At 38.9% G+C, this 17,199-nt stretch overlaps 1 protein-coding gene across 1 annotated transcript in view; it reads left to right on the forward strand.

Annotated features, from left to right (window-relative positions):
• The window catches only part of pebp4 (phosphatidylethanolamine binding protein 4), a 77,552-nt gene that overhangs the window by 33,863 nt on the left and 26,490 nt on the right, over positions 1 to 17,199 (forward strand). Inside the window, exon 4 of the mRNA XM_088335148.1 lies at positions 2,762 to 2,860. Coding sequence (XP_088191274.1) covers positions 2,762 to 2,860 — 99 coding nt within the window. The remainder of the gene's footprint in view (positions 1 to 2,761; positions 2,861 to 17,199) is intronic.

Genomic DNA, 17,199 nt, shown 5'->3' on the forward strand with positions numbered 1-17,199 from the left:
GGATGCATAGGCTTCATGTTCTTAGACAAACTTTGGCCTGGAGGAAAAGAGTCTTCCGGGAGCTGTTGTTTATGTGCCGTTTCTCTCATCCTTGATGGAAAGCTCTTAGACAACTATGAGAAAGGCTAGACCTAACAAGCGCTCATCAGTAGAGGTAGAGAGTGATCTCAAAAGTATTGAGTCAGCTTTGGACTCAAACCTCAAGTTGCTGTTTTCTCGTTCAGATGATACCAGTTTACATTCAGGCCATACCTAATTATTAGAGTTTTATAATGCCAAAGAGTCTTCATATAGTGGTCCTTTTATAGAATATCAATGATTGACAACTGTAATCACATATTGGAATATTTTTCCGATAAACTGAAACGCAATATTTTGCAATATAATGCATACGTAAATCCGAAAATACGTGCTAAAACACAATGAAAGAAAGCAAAATACGGAGGTTAAAAGTGACTAAAACCGTTATTACTTTTAAAAAGAAGAAATGGGAAAAGAAAAACAGAAATCAAAACAACAGAAAAACAGGAAAAAAAGTTCAAAACTGAAACAAAGAAACAAAACAAAAGGTATAACTCAGAAAAAATCGAATGTAAAAATAAAAGCGAAACATAAAAAAAGACAAGAAAAGGAAATTGCATTTTTCCCCTTTTTTGTCTTTTTCTTTTTAATTTATTTTCTTTTTTTCTCCATTTTCATTTTTTGCTTTCTTTTCCCCTACTTTTATTTTTATTCCCAATTTCTTTTTTTGACACTTCTTTTTTCTTTCCTATTTTTTATTCCTTCTAAAATATTTTTTTCACTCTTTTTGTGTTTATTTGAGAAAGGCTGGGTGAAAGTTGGAATAAAAAAGGTGCTTTTTGCTCACTTTCAGTCTCCGTAGTTTGAAGTCTTCCTTGGATTTTTTTGTTTTTGTTTGTTTTTTTGCACTACCGACTACACATTACAGTGCCATCGAGTGGACACATATAAAACACCGTCCCTTAAAGAACAGTGGAATGTTTTTATCAGCGCTGTTTTTATGTAAAAAAACAACAAAACATTTTGCCCAAACTCACCCAGATCCTAGCTATAGCGGCCCTCAACTCAATTGAGTTTGAGACCTCTGGTATAGACGGTTGCAGTCTATATTTTTCCAAGAGTCTGCCCTCACACAGCACCAGCTTCTTGAATGTGCTCTGTTCAAACATATTTTGATACAACATTTAGTTAGTTTGAGCCCTGTTAAATTATTTCAGATGGCAAAGCATGCATCTGTTTTTCCCTGGAGTCTTTCACACATATCCGTGCGCAATTAATGTGGATTTTCACAGATGGAGAGGGGAAAAAATGTCCGAGTGTAAGAGAGAGAGAGAAAGAGAGAGAGAAGGGTACATGCTACAATGTGTGAAGTGCAAGCATGGAGCGATCCTCTCTTGTATTTTTGCTGCCTGTGCCAGATGGACCAGGCAAAACTCTAACAGGTAGAAATTGAGCAGCTGAACATGCCCAAAAAGCATCGGGAATTGGTTAACAAAACATTGTAAATTGTTCTAAATTTGGCTTTGCAAAAACATAGTCTCCATCCATGATAAATGCTCATGAAATATGCTATAAATGGCTATTTCTTTGAATGATAATTGTGACTGGGAGTCATGTTTAATTCAAAGTGTGTGTTATGAACACATCAGACTTGAAAATAAGTCCATTATCACAGTGTCTTTGCCTGTTAGCAAAAATGTACAAATGAGGATTACAGAACTCGTGAGAAGGCAACAGGTCATGGTTGGTAAGCTGCCCGGGGGGGTCACTGATATAGAGGCACTTTTGACAGGCTGTGGAGGAGGCTCTATTGTTGCCGGTGTGTCTGGATGTTACCTGCAGGCTCTATTGCTGAGACTACAGTATTATCCTATTATTAGGCTTAGTTGTTTACGCTTATTACCGCTTGTCAGGTAGGCAGGGAATCCTTCTCAAAATGAGCTTCTTAAGAAAAAAATACATGACTGCTACTTGATCACAGGTTAGTGCATTGGCTTTGGATTAAAAATTCCTTGATAAGACACAACAAAGGAGAAATTTAATTTCTAGTCGACCCTAACGAGTAAATATTCTAGGTTTACTAGAAAAAAAGTATTATAATGTCAGAGAATCATGGAAGGACAGCTGCGACTAATGTATCCGCTTTCTTGTGGAAGTGAACATTAAAAAAAAAAAAAAAACTATCATATGGTCTGGCAGATTTTGGGCGTAGGACCAGGGACGGCAAATGTGCTCGCGCAATATTTCAATCTGTTCTCATCAGTCTGTAACTTTTAGGGACAGGCAGAATGAAAATGTTCCGGCAATTAGGCCACCGAGTCTGAGTCCAATAAGCGTGATCAAGTGTTACTTTATATGCTTCTTTTCTCACTTTAGTTAATGACAGATTGTGGGGTATTAAGATAGTTGATAAGTGGCAGGAAATTAACTGTGATCGTTTGAACAAGAAATTTGGCTTTGTTAGATTGGAATTGTCTGAATGTTTTTGTTGCCAATCTAAGGGATGCCAAGTTTGTCAATGCTGTGGAACCTCTAACATTGAATGCTTCAAAAGCGGTACAATATGAGGGACTCTTCCCAGATTTATATCTTGTATTACTTTATAAAAACTGAAAATTAGTAGTTTATTATAGCAAAGCTCACTCTTAATGAATGAAAAAATCAGATGTAGTGTCTATTGCCATTAATGTATTAGGTTTAATGTTTCCATGATAATGATTTTGGGCTTTTCTGTCTGCAGGATATGTTTTATATGCTGGTGATGGTTGATCCTGATGCGCCAAGTTACATTAACCCTGTCATGAAGTACTGGAGGCACTGGCTCGTCACAAACATTCAGGTACTTTGCCCCACTGTATTATTAACTATCACAGCACATGATTGAAAATTGCCTGATCACGGGTTGAGCTGTTTGCAGTGGGACGGATATTGGCTTTAAAAATTGTCAAACTAATCCTCAGGTACAATACTTTTTTGAGTTGTTTTATATCTACTGTACTTGAAGTTCAATTGTGTAATATTATGTATATGTATGTATTTATTCCTGCTAAAATAGAGGGATTAAAACAAGTGTCTATTTTGTAATTGGATAACCTAAGAAATAAAATAAATAAGTAAAAAAAGTTAGTCCACAATGTCTTGTAGAAAATGTAATTTGATCATGATATAGTTTAGTTGTTTCAAACCTTTTTGAACCTGAGAGCTACTTTTTGTGACTGATTAGGACAAATGGCTATAGTTTGAATTGCATTTCTAAATGAGTTACTTATGTCATTACAATGTTGTTATTATGTTAGTACCAGGTGTCAATTATTAGAAGCAGAGCCAAAATAAGCAGTCTACCACTAAAACATTGTTTATAAGGACACTGGTCATGTTAATGATTTCTCATGCCAGTTAGAAAGAACATTTTCTAGAAAATCCCTATGACCCATCACTGGTGAACTACTGTATTTTCAGAACCAGTCCGTGGGCTACTCATGTGCTCTTCAGGGCCTACCTGGTGCCCGGAGGTACCACATTTGAGACCCCATAACTTCTAGTTAACAAATTAAATCACTGCGTTGGGCCTAAACCCATAAAATGGCTTGTTTAATTTTAAGTTTCAAGTAAACCTTATATTTCTCCACATAAAATACAGTATATGTATGTAAATATAAAAAGCAAGCTGTTACATACGTGGGCTGAGCATACAATATACAGTAATCCCTCGCTTATCAGGGTTAATGGGGACAAGAACGTGAAAACCAGCAAAGTAGCAACGCCCCTTCTTAAAAGCCCCCAATGGGTCAAACTTACCTTGAGATGACGTCCTTACTGACTGAGAGTTCACGACTGTAACAACTATAGATCTATAAATAAAAACATAACACAGAATTGCAAATGAATAAATTATCTTTGTCATTATAGAAAAGTGCACTGGAATTGGAAGGGTTCTCCTTTCAGTGTAAGAAAGCGATTTAGAGAGCAGCTGGATAGCCGGATGCCAACAACTAGTATCCTGAAGTAGCAAGGGGTCTCTGCATGACTTTAAAAATGTTTCATTTACAAAATTGTGATATTTGTGGTTTCCTTCCAACCTCAATTTTTATTTTATTTGTTTTTCAAACAAAAAACAATCCACCCCCTATCATAGAAGACTATATATATCTGAATATTCGGGTCTCCAAATTTGCAAATGTTGCAAATCCTGTTCGTCATTCTGAGCTGCAAAAGACATCCTTACTTTTAACCTCATGTGTTGTGATCACTTGGCTTGGGTTTACATGCATGCAATGGCCCAAAATTATGAATGATCCCGAGGCCCAACTTGGTAAAAAGAGGATGCCAAGTTGCAAAATGTCGATTTTTGGTATCGCCTAACTGCCGCAATAATCGGCTGTGACAAAAGTGTGGGAGTAAGTCTTTCTAAATGGCTGTGAAGTTTGCAAGGGCCTGTCAGCGGCAATTTCCCTCTCGCCGCACACAGCCTGAGATGTGTCAATGCAGGCGTGCGAGACTGCGATTGAGGATAGCAGCATGCAAGGCGCACACCCATTCTCCCGTAGAGCTCTTCCACTACCTCAACCCCCCAGCTTCCAGTGGAGAGATCTTGGCACGGTGTCCTGCCTTCATCTGTTCCCCCAGGCAGAGCTGCTCCCTCGATGATCCACACTTCTCCATATTTTACACCCTCAAAATGGGCACCGCTCCGATCCCCCTTTCCCGCTTCCCGTTTCTTTCCTCTTTATACTTCCGTTTTTTTGTCTTCACATATCAAATGCGTGTTACGTTGCTGATTGCCTCAGATATCTGTTGACTTTTTTTATTTTTAAATCCGATCAACTCCATAGATTAACACTAGTGGTCTGAAAAGCAGACGCATAAAAAAGACACTTATGCTGCTCCCATTTCTCTTCAAACGACGTCGCTTTCCGCTTAATATATGCATCACTGATTCAAAAAACTAAATGTAACTCATCTGGGATATGTAATTGTTGGTTTCAATAGCGTGCTTATGATTTAAAAGCCGTGTTTGTGCTTTAAAGATAATCCCAAATTCTTAGCGATGCAAAATATGAGGAAGTAGTCCGTTTTTTGCAGAAAATCTAAATATATTTCAATTGTTTATTCCAATTATTTTCCTTGAAAAAGCATTTGAAGACAGCATGTCTTGTCTTTGACATCCGGAGCTTTGACGTCAGCAGAGGAACACCAGCATCCTAGTCGCCATATTGTTTTACATGTTAATTAATCGAAAATGTTGCAAGTGTTTCAAGTAAAGTTTTGGTCGTTTTAGTGGCGAATACCCTGGTGTTGTGTCGTTGTGTCACAGGTGGATGCAGTAATGGTACAACATAGGGCGAGCAGATAAAAGGGGCTAACTGGCAAAAAACACAGTCTCTCCAACGGGGGGCTAACCGGGGACCGATCAACAAAAGGCAGCAGCAGCCTTAGCATAAAACCCAAGGTTAGCCGCCCAAAGAAAATGCAGCGAGATCGGTGCTGCACCGCGAGATCGGTGCTGCGTCGTGCTTAGCGGATATGCTGTTGGGTGGCACTGTCGGACACAGAAGGCAGGCACGCGGCGCAAGGGGTGGTGGGAAGTTGATATCAGATACTGTCAAAATCACCTTTCCAACTCACAAATAAAATTAGGCGCATACGCTTTTTGGCGTATACGCTGTGTGGCGGCACTGTTGGATACAGAAGACAGACGCACGGCGGGGGAGGTGGTGGGAGCTTGTTTTTAGAGTTATAAATAAAATGTCAAAATTCGGTTTTACTCTGGGCTCGGCCCATCAAATCAAGTCAATTGGTCGGGGATCGGGCTGGTTCAAGCTTTTGTATCCGCAGGCAGGGTCAGGCTGGATTTATGAGGCCTGATCTTACTTCTACCGGGAAGCAACAACGAAAAGTGGCAACAGCTACGCTAACAAACACGAAGCCGGCTGCTAATAAACCAAGGGACACGGCATAAACCGGCGCTTATGCCAGGCTAGCCGACAAGACACGGTGGGCAGACAATGAACGCAAAACAGGAGCAAACAAAACAAGAAAGCCCCCGGAAATTCCGACGCTAACAGGGAGCTAGCTGGTCAATTTTACCGAGAATGACACACGCAGCAAAAAACAAACAAAATGCCACAATCGCCTACCTCAAAGCACAAATGAGCAGAATGCAATCACTGTTCACTACAATCGCTGTCTGTTTAGGAGGTAGCCTCGCATGTTGTGTCAATGGGATTGGACATTTTGAAAATTTTGTGTTTCTTCAATGACATCAAAGCTCTACAGTGAACAACCCAGGTGCAGTCAACTTTTAGACTAAATTTCTCGAGTAACCCGGCGTGTGAATTTTTTTTTGCAAAATATTCACATAATTGTGGGAAGATACACTACATGTTCTGTGCCCATGTGAACAAATATTTGCGGGGATATCTTTAAGTCTGCAAATAACAATCCTGGCTCATTACTGAGGAAAAAAATATATATATACATTTCTTTTCAGAGGAAAATAAGTGTCACCTTTGGCTATTAGCATAAGCGTGTACAGCCAAACATTACGCCCAGACAGAATAGCACGGTGCAGTCACTCTTAACAATTCACTTCCATGTCACTTGTGTGGGTGTTGACCTGTGCTGCCCAAGCGGGACTCGGCCAGTTTGACGGCATGCTTTTCTCATGGTGACTGCTGTTTGGTCAAGAAGGTTAATGAGCCTTTTGAGTGATGCCAACCCGTAGTGGGAGGTGTTTAATTGACCAGTGTCACGCCTGTGACATCACACAACCTCTATTTAGTCGCACCCCCACCCCTCTCCTCCTTTGCACTAGATTTCATTTCTTGTCATCCTGAGCGATTTCTCAATAAAATTGGCAAAAGAGAGTATACAGCATATACTTGAGGCCTCAACATGTTTTTGGAGTGATCGAAATAGTCAACAGAATATTTAAATAATTGTAACATCTAGTTTTTATTTATTCCCATCATTTATCAATTGACAAACTGCTAAATGATTTTTGCAGTAAATCCAAAACATCTGATTGATTTTAACCAATCACCGGCGTTCGGAGTTTGTACGGCTTGAAATCCTTGAAAATGCTTGAATTTTAATGTAGTGGTTTTAGAATTGAAAAGTGCTTGAGTTTTGGTTGTAGTGCCAGTTAATGCATGAAATTGTTGTCATCTTTTTAAAAAAAGACTTGTCGAAATATAGCGACACTACTCTCTGGTGGTTTTGCTTTGCCATTGCATTTCTTCTTCCCTCGTGATTGACTGTAGCTGTCATTAGTTGGTACAGCATTGTCCTATAATGCACCATTGTCCCCTATGGGTCCCTCACAAGAGGACAGGTGCATGCCATTTCGAAAGAGTAGACTATGAAATTTGTATTAGTGCACGGATTACGTATAAGTTATGGACATGTATTATAGGCCATGCAAAAAATTAAGGTAGTGTTTCCTAGTGGTAAATTGTGATAGAAAGAATTTCCTGCAACTGAAAATGTAGGCTGCATATTACTGTCATTTTAACCCAACACCTATATGGGGAGAGATTTGTCTTAAAAACATAATTTCTATTTACTTAGGTCATATGTCCTTATAAATGCACACGCAATATGAAAGATCGCAAATGTAAATCGCTCTAGAAAATACATGATTCACACTGAAATTTGTCCCTTGGTAGGACTAGAAAAATGGGAAATTTAGCTTTGAAAGTCCTTAAAAAAGTGCTTGAATTTAGCCATGAAAAGGTGTATGAACCTTGAGTATTTGGCGTGTTATTGAAAAAAAAGTAATCCATTACTAATACTGGTTAGTTTATTGGAAAAGTAATTCTATTACCCCTGAATTACTGACACCCATAAGTAGTTGGTTACTCTGTAACTCTGTAACAACCAAGTCGTATATTTCCGTATATACTGGACTCTCATTGAAGCCAACCACTTAAAACTGCTTAGAAATCGCCACATAATAGAAATACATAAAAAAACATGTACATTAACATGTGGAAATGGCTAAGCCTTCATATATCTTGTGTAATCTTGAAAGCCTGCAAACCAACACTTGGCCAAGACATTTCCTATCCATTTTGTCTATATATCTATCGACCTTGGTCATATCCCTCAAGAAGGATGACCGACAGCAAGACATGTCTATGGTCTTCAAACCACTCAAAGATTTCGACCTCCGTTCCAGAGTACTGTCCAAGATGGGTGTTTTTTCCAGGCATGGTGTATTACAAAAGTAATTTTACCCAAAAGAAAAAAGACCAAAGTTTAGAACACGAGAATTCTGTGCCCCATTGATTACCTGTTGGTTTGTTGTTCCTCTATAAGCCATGCCACTTCCACACGCACTGCCTATCATTCGCTACTGTTGACACACAACCAAACTTGTGCATATAAGATGACCACCCGATTTCAGTATTTTATCTTAGAGTTGTAAAGATAGTCTGGATGCAAGTGTATTTGGTAGGGAGAATTTATTTTACTCTTAACTTGAGAAAGAGCCACCATAACTGTATTGAGTTGTTATTTGTAGCGCCATAAAAACATGCCAACTCCACTTCAACAACGCAAGAAGCTGTGTGATACTGGCGGACCAAGTGTAAATGAATCCGACCTGGGCGAGGGGGGGAACATGTACCAATTAGATGGCGTAGAAATTCTTGAACTGTATTTAATACCTCGCTGAGTGACACCATGTTATAACGACATTTGAGTTGCTAATTTTTATTAATTACGTGTTACAATACTCGTTACCGACAAAAGTAATTTCATTCCAGGACCGCGTTACTTTGTAATGTGTTTCTCCCAACACTGCCAATCAGGTCTGCTAAAGTGTAGTGTTGTATCATGTCAAGATTAATTGGTACTGACACACACTGCAATTATTTAAAAGTAACCACTTTCAAATCATAAACACATTTTTATTTTTGGGTAAATCCTAACATAAAACAATTTTCCCAGATAGTCTGATTGGATCCACTTCTGCCACTTGTTTGAAACTTATTCAATTTTCATTCATCGGTCCAAGGTCGTGTGGGCTTGCCGCACTTTGTAGATGCTTTCATAATTAATCTCTTCCTTATCCATATCTACAGTTGTGAAGAATAAAGATTTTCTTAATTCTGCCTGGTATGAATCGAGGTCAGGCTGGTCTGTACAACAAGGCCTCATTAGAGACAGATGTAGCAGAACAAGGACAATGAGGTTACCTGTGTCTTACTTAAAACTCACCTTGATATCCGCTACGGTAGCTTTCTCTTCACTCATCGTTAACAGAATGGACAAACTGTTTTTGAGAGCCAAGTTGTTGTTTGAGATCTCACACAAAATGTTGTTTATTTTGTATGTGATCGAATCTCCTCCAACATAGATTGGTACCAATATTTTAGACAGTGGCGTACTAACTGCAGTACGTGGTCAATTTGTGGCCCACGGGCCATTTTTTTCCGCAAACCCTCTCCCAAGCACATTATATATACTTCTAAAATACAAATTTTGTACACTGAACTGATTAAAATATCCATAAATGCCTTTAACTATTTACAATTTTCAAAGGAAGATTCAATTTTTTTTCTAATGTATGCTTTTTTGAAAACATTTAAACTCCATGTAAATGTTTTTGGTTCTGTTTCAAGACCAGAACTAAATATTTTAGAAACAGAAACAAGGTGGATATGTATACTTCAATTGTTTGTTACACGACATCTGAAAGAAAAAGTTTAGACGCCTCTAGGTTTGCCATCAAAATACAGTTATTCTCTCACCATTATGGATAGTGAAATAATCAGTTGAAGGTGCAAAATTGTCACTTCATGTCCAGAACGGGTAATTTTGCTTTTTTTGTTGTTGTTAGAAAATAATAATTTTATCTACTTGCATCATTTACCACATTTTCTGAAAATTGTTAATACATAATTTATTGCAAAGCAGTCTTTTTTTCTATCTTCACTTTTATTTTTCCTTTTTTTTCCTTTTTTGAACATACAACAAACAAAAAAACAAAGGGGGAAATGAGAAAAAGAAACAAACAAAATGCAACATCTTCCATGCTCAAGTCATTCTTCAGTCCAGTCTTCATTGTTCGTAAGTGGTGTCCTTATTTTCCTTACAGTCGATCCATTTTCTGAGGCATTGCAAGAACGTGTTACGTTGTAATGCGTTACTCCCAGCTCTGCTTAAGTGTAGTGTTGTATCATGTCAAGATAAATTGTTATTAACATGCACTGTAATTGTTTTAAAGTAACAACTTTCAAATCATAAATACATTTTTTTATTTTAGGGTACGTCCTAATATTAATATATTCCATGCTCAAGTCATTCTTGAAAGGCCAGTCTTCATTGTTCGTAAGTGGTGTTCTTATTTTCCCCTTCAGCTATACATTTTTCCCCTTTGTCCATGATTTGGGTATTTTCAATCCTTATTCGAAATTTGGTCTACAAATATTTCCTCTACGGTGCACAACTACTGCTTTATGGTGGGTGTATCTTGTTTGTACTATAATCTTGTTACTTTTTTGCTAGCTGTCAGAATAATTTTTTACCAGGTACTCATTTTCTATAATATATCTTCTGTAAGATTCCCCAAAAAGAGCACCTTGAATGGTTTGGGTGTTCCGTATCCCACCATTTTCTTTTAAACAAGTCATGATTTGTCCCAGTATTCTTAGTATTCAGGGGCAAATACGAAAAAATATACATGTGGTCAGTGTCTACCTCATCACATGTTCTCTAGCATGGTTTTTGAACCTTTGAAAAACCTCTCTTGATTTGGAGGTAAAAAAAAAAATCTGACCTTATAATCAGGGAGGTAGTGGATGTACACTGTTTTTTACAAATATTCCACCACTTATCTTCTGTTATTTTTAATTATATCTCCTTTTCCCGTATTCGTTTATTTTAGATTGATGAATGTCCATTTCATGCCATCAAACACCCATTTATATTAAACAATAAATTAAAAGTTTTACCTTTATTAGCTCTTTCAAAAGTAAAGCAGTCTGACTTCAGCTCCAAATGGCAAGTTTAGAGTCGTCGCCTAGATCACCTTACTAACTCTAAGGCAGTGCCACGATAAAGGTTATGGCAAACTTAAACTCAACAAATAAATTAAGAATTGAAAATGTCTTTTGAATAGGGTAGCGCAGTTTGCTATTCATTTATGGTCAATTAACAACAAGAGCATCAACATTTTGCCTTCCTCTCTTGAGTGAAACTCCAGATTGTGAGACTCTCCCACCTTCTTCGCTAGCCTCCCAGACTCTAAATCGATGCAGATGTTCTGGCATGTCTCACAGCGATAATTACTCTAACAAGTAAATCATTAGTTTCGAAATAGATACAGCTTATGCGTACCATCCTTGCCGTTACTTGTTCTTGTTAATACGCTCTCATGATCATTTCAGCGGCTTGTGAGTCAAAACTGATGCAATATGAACGGCAGTTCACTTAATGCACTTTCTCGCTCTAAGATGTTCATTATCTGTCAAATCCTCTTTAAGGCTGATGTAGAGCCCGAGGTTTTCATGGATTTCAAGTTCGCATTAGGATAATTACTGAAATTTAGGTGGGCTTCCGTTCATTTTTGAGGGGGAGGTTGTTGGATGTTCATTAGTGTGCATATAAACACAGATTTAAATTAATTTCCAACCGGCTGTAACACTTTTTGTCTCTCGATTTGAAGACAGCTGGACAGTCTCGAGCCGAAGAATGCTGCACTCATTAATACAGTGCATGAGGAATATGCATGCTTCAACATGCATTTCTCTTGTATCGGCTCCCGAGAGAGCGACAGAGCCTGTGTTCTGCTGCTGGTCAGGCAAACAGTGAAGTATTGTGATTGTCTCAGACCAGCTGGCTTGGTGTTTGTGAATTCTGAGGCCTGCGGAGATCATCTGCTCCACACCTCAAGATGTCCTTAAAATGCAAACTACTAGGCGTGCAACTTTTTATTCCAATTGTATTTGCTGTGATGCAATGTTGACCAAATATTTAGACATTGCTTTAACATTTCTCAAAATGGAACCCTCAATATTTGAACAGAAATTATCAGGCAATACTGGACAGTTTCCAGGTTTCTTTAATTTTGAGGATTTTCCTTTTATTTGTGTTCTGGTGCATAGATAATTTGAACTTCAGGTAAATGCCGTATATATTGGGTTTTAGCTTTTGGAACATCAGCGATTAGGGAGAGCAATATCAGACTGTGAATTTATCAGCAGGGATATGTGATGTGTTTTTTTCCACAGCTTTTAGCAGTCTCTCATATTTTTTGTAGAAACACAAACTTTCCATCTAAGATAAATTAAGATATCCTCTCCCTGGGCAATAGTGGTTTTCCTACTGGTTCTAAACTGGTCAGACTTCAGGACCTACCATTCCACCCTAATGACAAACTTTGACACCAATTAAGAAAAGAATAAATGGCGGTAAAATAGCCAGATAATAAAATAAAATTAAATTATTAATAAACCGTGGTGGCCTGGAGAGGGATGGGCACCACCAGGCTGTGCTTGTCCAAGACACACCACAGGAAATGGTTCCCCTACAACTCTAGTGGTTAAGGGATACAACCAACCAACCAACTAGGTAATCAATTTTGATATACTGGTTAAAATTTAAAAATATATAAATTTTAAACCAGAATCACTTTAATGGCAGACACTCGTACACCATTTTCTTATTTCGCAATCTTTTCCTTCTTTGACTTGGTCAATTTGGGGCGGCAGTAACTCAGGAGGGAAAGCGCTGGCTTTGGGATCAAAAGGTTGCAGGTTTGATTCCTGGCTCCTCTGTGTTATATGTCGAAATGTACTTAGGCATGACACTGAATCCAGAATGCCCCCGATAAGCAGGTAGTTGCTTTGCATGGCTGATGCTGCTATTGGTATGCGAGTGTGTGTCAATGGGTTAGTATTATGCACATTGTAAAGCGCTTTGGGAGGTCTTCATTGTCTTGAAAAGTGCTATTTAATTTCAGACCATGCATACCAATCTGAGTCTTCACTGTTTTTCCCGTTTTCTTTATTATTATCACTATCTTTTTTGCGACCCATTATTATGGGCAGAAAAATGAAATAAAACCAACAAATGCACAATAAAATGAGATGTGGTCCCTCTCAAAACCTTCGATTGACTGAACAAGTAGAAGAGATTGAGCATGGAGCATTCGCTATCTACTGTTAAGGAGTGTAATTCACCCTCTGTTTTTTTCTTCTTCTTCTTAGCATTATTTTGCCAAGGAAAAGGGCACTGAAAACGGGTCCGCGACAGACTTTTGGGTTCCAGGTTGAGAAACACTGCTCTAGATCTTAAAAAAAAATGATATACTGGGTTGAGTATGGAGTGTGATTTGCTCAACACAGCAAAATGCTACAATCACTTATACCAAAACAGTATTAAATTGGAAATAAATTCAAAGAATTTTACTGTGAATCAAAGATTCAATTATTGATAGATAGATAGATAGATAGATAGATGGATACTTTATTCATTGATTTTAGAAAGTGATACCTCGTCCTGTAAAATAATCATTTTCTGTTTTTTACAGCGTTCTTCTTGTGTTACAAATGATCATAAATAACACCATTGTTCTTATTTAATGATCCCCTAGTTTATTACAGACAGCATTCCCCATATGGTAGCCAAAAACAACTTCCCAAAGGCACGAGAGATCGTTATGAGAACAAAGAGCAAATGATATTATTCATGATTAAACTCTTATTGTGTATTCTGGAGAATATTTCCATTTCTTGCCGCTGCCACCACCCCTTCCCCTACTCCTCACTACTTTGCACCTGGTGCTGCGAACATCTGTGTGGCGTCAGAGCGCTGCTTGGCCGTGCAGATTGTTGCAGGTAGAGGAGCACGCTGCAGCCCGGCTAATGATGAGAGTGTCTGCCCCCTCTCTGCGAGCAGACGCAAGCTGCTGCTTCACGCTACTCGTACGCCCAGGGAAACAGATTTCCAAACATATGCAGTGTGTTTTAATCCAGTTGAGCACTTCATTTCCAGGCAAACACAAATAACCTTACGGGACATCCATATATTATGACAAAGGGGTGGGCGCAAAGGAATGTCTTTTTTTTTTTTTTTAACTCATAAATTGATCAGATCCAATGTGTGTAGTTTACTTAACACTACCTTTATATTCTTTCATTTACAGAAATAACATAGTTTAAAAGCAGCTTCCTGCTGTCAATTTTTTTGTTAAAATTTCGGCCTCATTTTTAAATGGTCTAACCTCTGGTACAATTAAGCGTAAAGGTTTCCTCGCACCTTTCCCAATGAGTAACAACAACAATCGAGCTTAACATGGAACCCCAGCTGGAGGTGCTTAATATCCGCTCACCGCACTCATCCCATTGTCAGCTGCAGCCAAACTAAATGTCAGAGGTGTTACTACATGAAGTTCATTATTCTCTCACTTGCTGCTCCAATTCCTGATGAAAATACACACACACAAATGTACTTCTGTTCATGATTTTACATCAGTAAATCACATGTTAGTTAGATAGATAGATACTTTATTCATCCCCGCAGGGAAATTCACATTTCCAGCAGCATCCCTTCGCTGAGAACAATACAATTATAAAGCAAAAGGAATACAATATACAAATCCCCAATGTGACGTGCTAATACCCACTGTGGCATGTTGTATAGAGTATTTAAATAGTGCTACATAAAATACACACTGCAATAAAAGTATGGTAATATGCAATGTTGGGAGTGTGGTTTAATGTGGGCCTTTACTCCGCCGGGTGGAGTTAAAGAGCCTCATGGCATGAGGAAGAAAAGATCTCTTCAGTCTGTCCGTGGGACAAGTCAGTGACAGCAGTCTGTCGCTGAAGCTGCTCTTCTGTCTGGATATAATGCTGTGTAGTGGATGTGATGAATTGTCCATGATTGACCGCAGCTTTTTCAGTGCCCATCTCTCTGCTACTGTTGTCAGGCTGTCGAGCTCTGTGCCCACAACAGAGCTCGCTTTCCTCGCCAGTTTGTTGAGACGAGAGGCATCCTTCTTCTTGACGCTGCCTCCCCAACATGTTGATGTTATTGATGGAAATATTAGAGGGTAAGGCCTCCTTCTACAAAATGCCACTGTGTACTCATGCCTATGATTGTCCAACAAGGTCCAATCAGGGCATAAGACAAATTTCCTTCAGGTTTCGGAGTTAGTCGGGAAATATTTTGAGATTCAACAGGATTTCAAAGGAAACAAACATGGCCAACCAAATGCTATTGGTTTTTGTTTTTGCAGAGGAAAAAAAACATACACCAACGCATTAACTTTAGATTTCTTTTCATTGTTCCTCCTGCTTTCTAATTGGTTGCATTCCCTTATCAACAAATAATGGGCGCGATTGTCATCAAAACCTGTTCAATAGCCTCAATTTCAGGGAAAGTCAGTACTTTTGCTACATGGAAATCAGCATATATTTTTGCTATTTTAGTAGAGGATAATCAGACCTAATAGAATACAATTCCTTAAGAGCCAAGCCTTAACTACACAGCTGGAATCCTATCTGCCCTACCTTGGACTTGTACCGACCCCCCTTTTTCAACACTTGCGAAGCGCCTTTACACTCAGCTTAATACTAAACATGTTCCTATCTAGTGTAGGCTGACGCTCTCACTGTTCTCCGCCACCTAAAGGGAGAATTACATAAGAAATCCTCCGCTCAATTGTCAGCTCCATTCTCTGTCCACACAAAAAATATTGTAGCGGATTAATTCTCTTTATCTTTTAGATTTTAAGTGAATGAAAAGTGTAGGGAAATTTCCCTGTTTAAAAAGAGATCACTGATCTTTCGTCAAAACCAAACGAGGTGGTTTTGATAAAGGTACACTGTGTAATGTGTCTGACTGACCTCCACAGCATCATTATATATCACTTTATTTAACTAAAAATAAAGCCCTATTTTCTAGCTCCCCAAAATATCAACATTTATTATTCTTTTGCTGTCCAGATGACTCCAAGAAAACAAGTAACCACCTTGAAAGCCCTCTTGGAATGCTTTTGTCACACTACGTATATGTATTTTTAGAGAGTGTGAGCGAAAAGAGCACTTGGACCTGCTCCATGCAAACGCATTAAATGCCGGGGCGCTCTGCATGCATAAAGACTCTTCTCTTAATATGAGCCCCTTTTCTTCACACCCACGACCATTGTGCATCAAATCCTTTTTTTTTCCTGAAAAGATTTCCAGTCGCAGCAGCCGCAGACAATGTTCCCCCTCACAAGCTGTCGTCTTTGTCATATACAGCCCCCCATCCCCACACCCCTTGAATCAAAAGCAGTATCCCTGAAAATGGGCCCTGTATAGGATTTGGTGTTTTAAGGTGGAGTACTTGCTTGCTTGTCAATCGCTGCTTACCTTTCCACTTGTAACCTGTCAGTTTTTTTTACAGACATGGATAGAGGGTGGGAGCCGAGCCTGCATGGGATCCAGAGGGGCGTCTACAATGCAAAATGTCACAGTTAGCAGGGGGTTGGCTAGTCCATGGCTTCCACTTAGTTGTGTCTCGGAGTACAGTGAAGGGGAGTGAGGCATGCTGATAAAAACAACGCACTAATAATTATGCACTCCTAGAATAGCTCTTATTTAAGTATATGGCATGCTTGCCAGTTAATAATTGTACACAAAAACAAAGACTTGACAAAGGACCTCACTCGCACAAATGATGTATTTTTGGGGGGGGTGCATGTTTTGGAATTATAATTAAGTATGACAGCTATGAATGTAAAAGTTGGCAGATATAGCAGCCTGTCTTACTTTTGAAATAGTTGGACATATTCATGGACTTTTGCTGTGTACTCTGGTGGTAGCAAAATGAATAGATTCATTATTTTATGATAACCGAGCTCTCTGCCTGTTGGTGGTGGCACGGATGTTCCTGTGCCGCTTTCCTAGTGAGAGCTGTACGGTCTGTGCCCCGGGTGGCTGGGATCTGTGGCGATGGTTTTTGGGGGAGGGCAACCCAGGTACAATAACTTATAGAATGCATTTGAGGAAATTAGTCAACAATTTACCTTCCGAGAGGTGGGGTGCGGGGTTTGAAAACTTTGTTACTCTCTGCTGCCATCCCTTGGCTTGAAGTCATGAGTACAGCCATAGACAGCCTGTTCATGATTTGCGTGCAAGTTTTTTCAATTCTTAGACACTCTCGTATCAACCTTTTTAATCTATT

The sequence above is a fragment of the Urocampus carinirostris genome, chromosome 5 (genome assembly GCF_059441175.1).
Source record: "Urocampus carinirostris isolate Australia breed hairy pipefish chromosome 5, RoL_Ucar_1.0, whole genome shotgun sequence".
NCBI lineage: Eukaryota > Metazoa > Chordata > Actinopteri > Syngnathiformes > Syngnathidae > Urocampus > Urocampus carinirostris.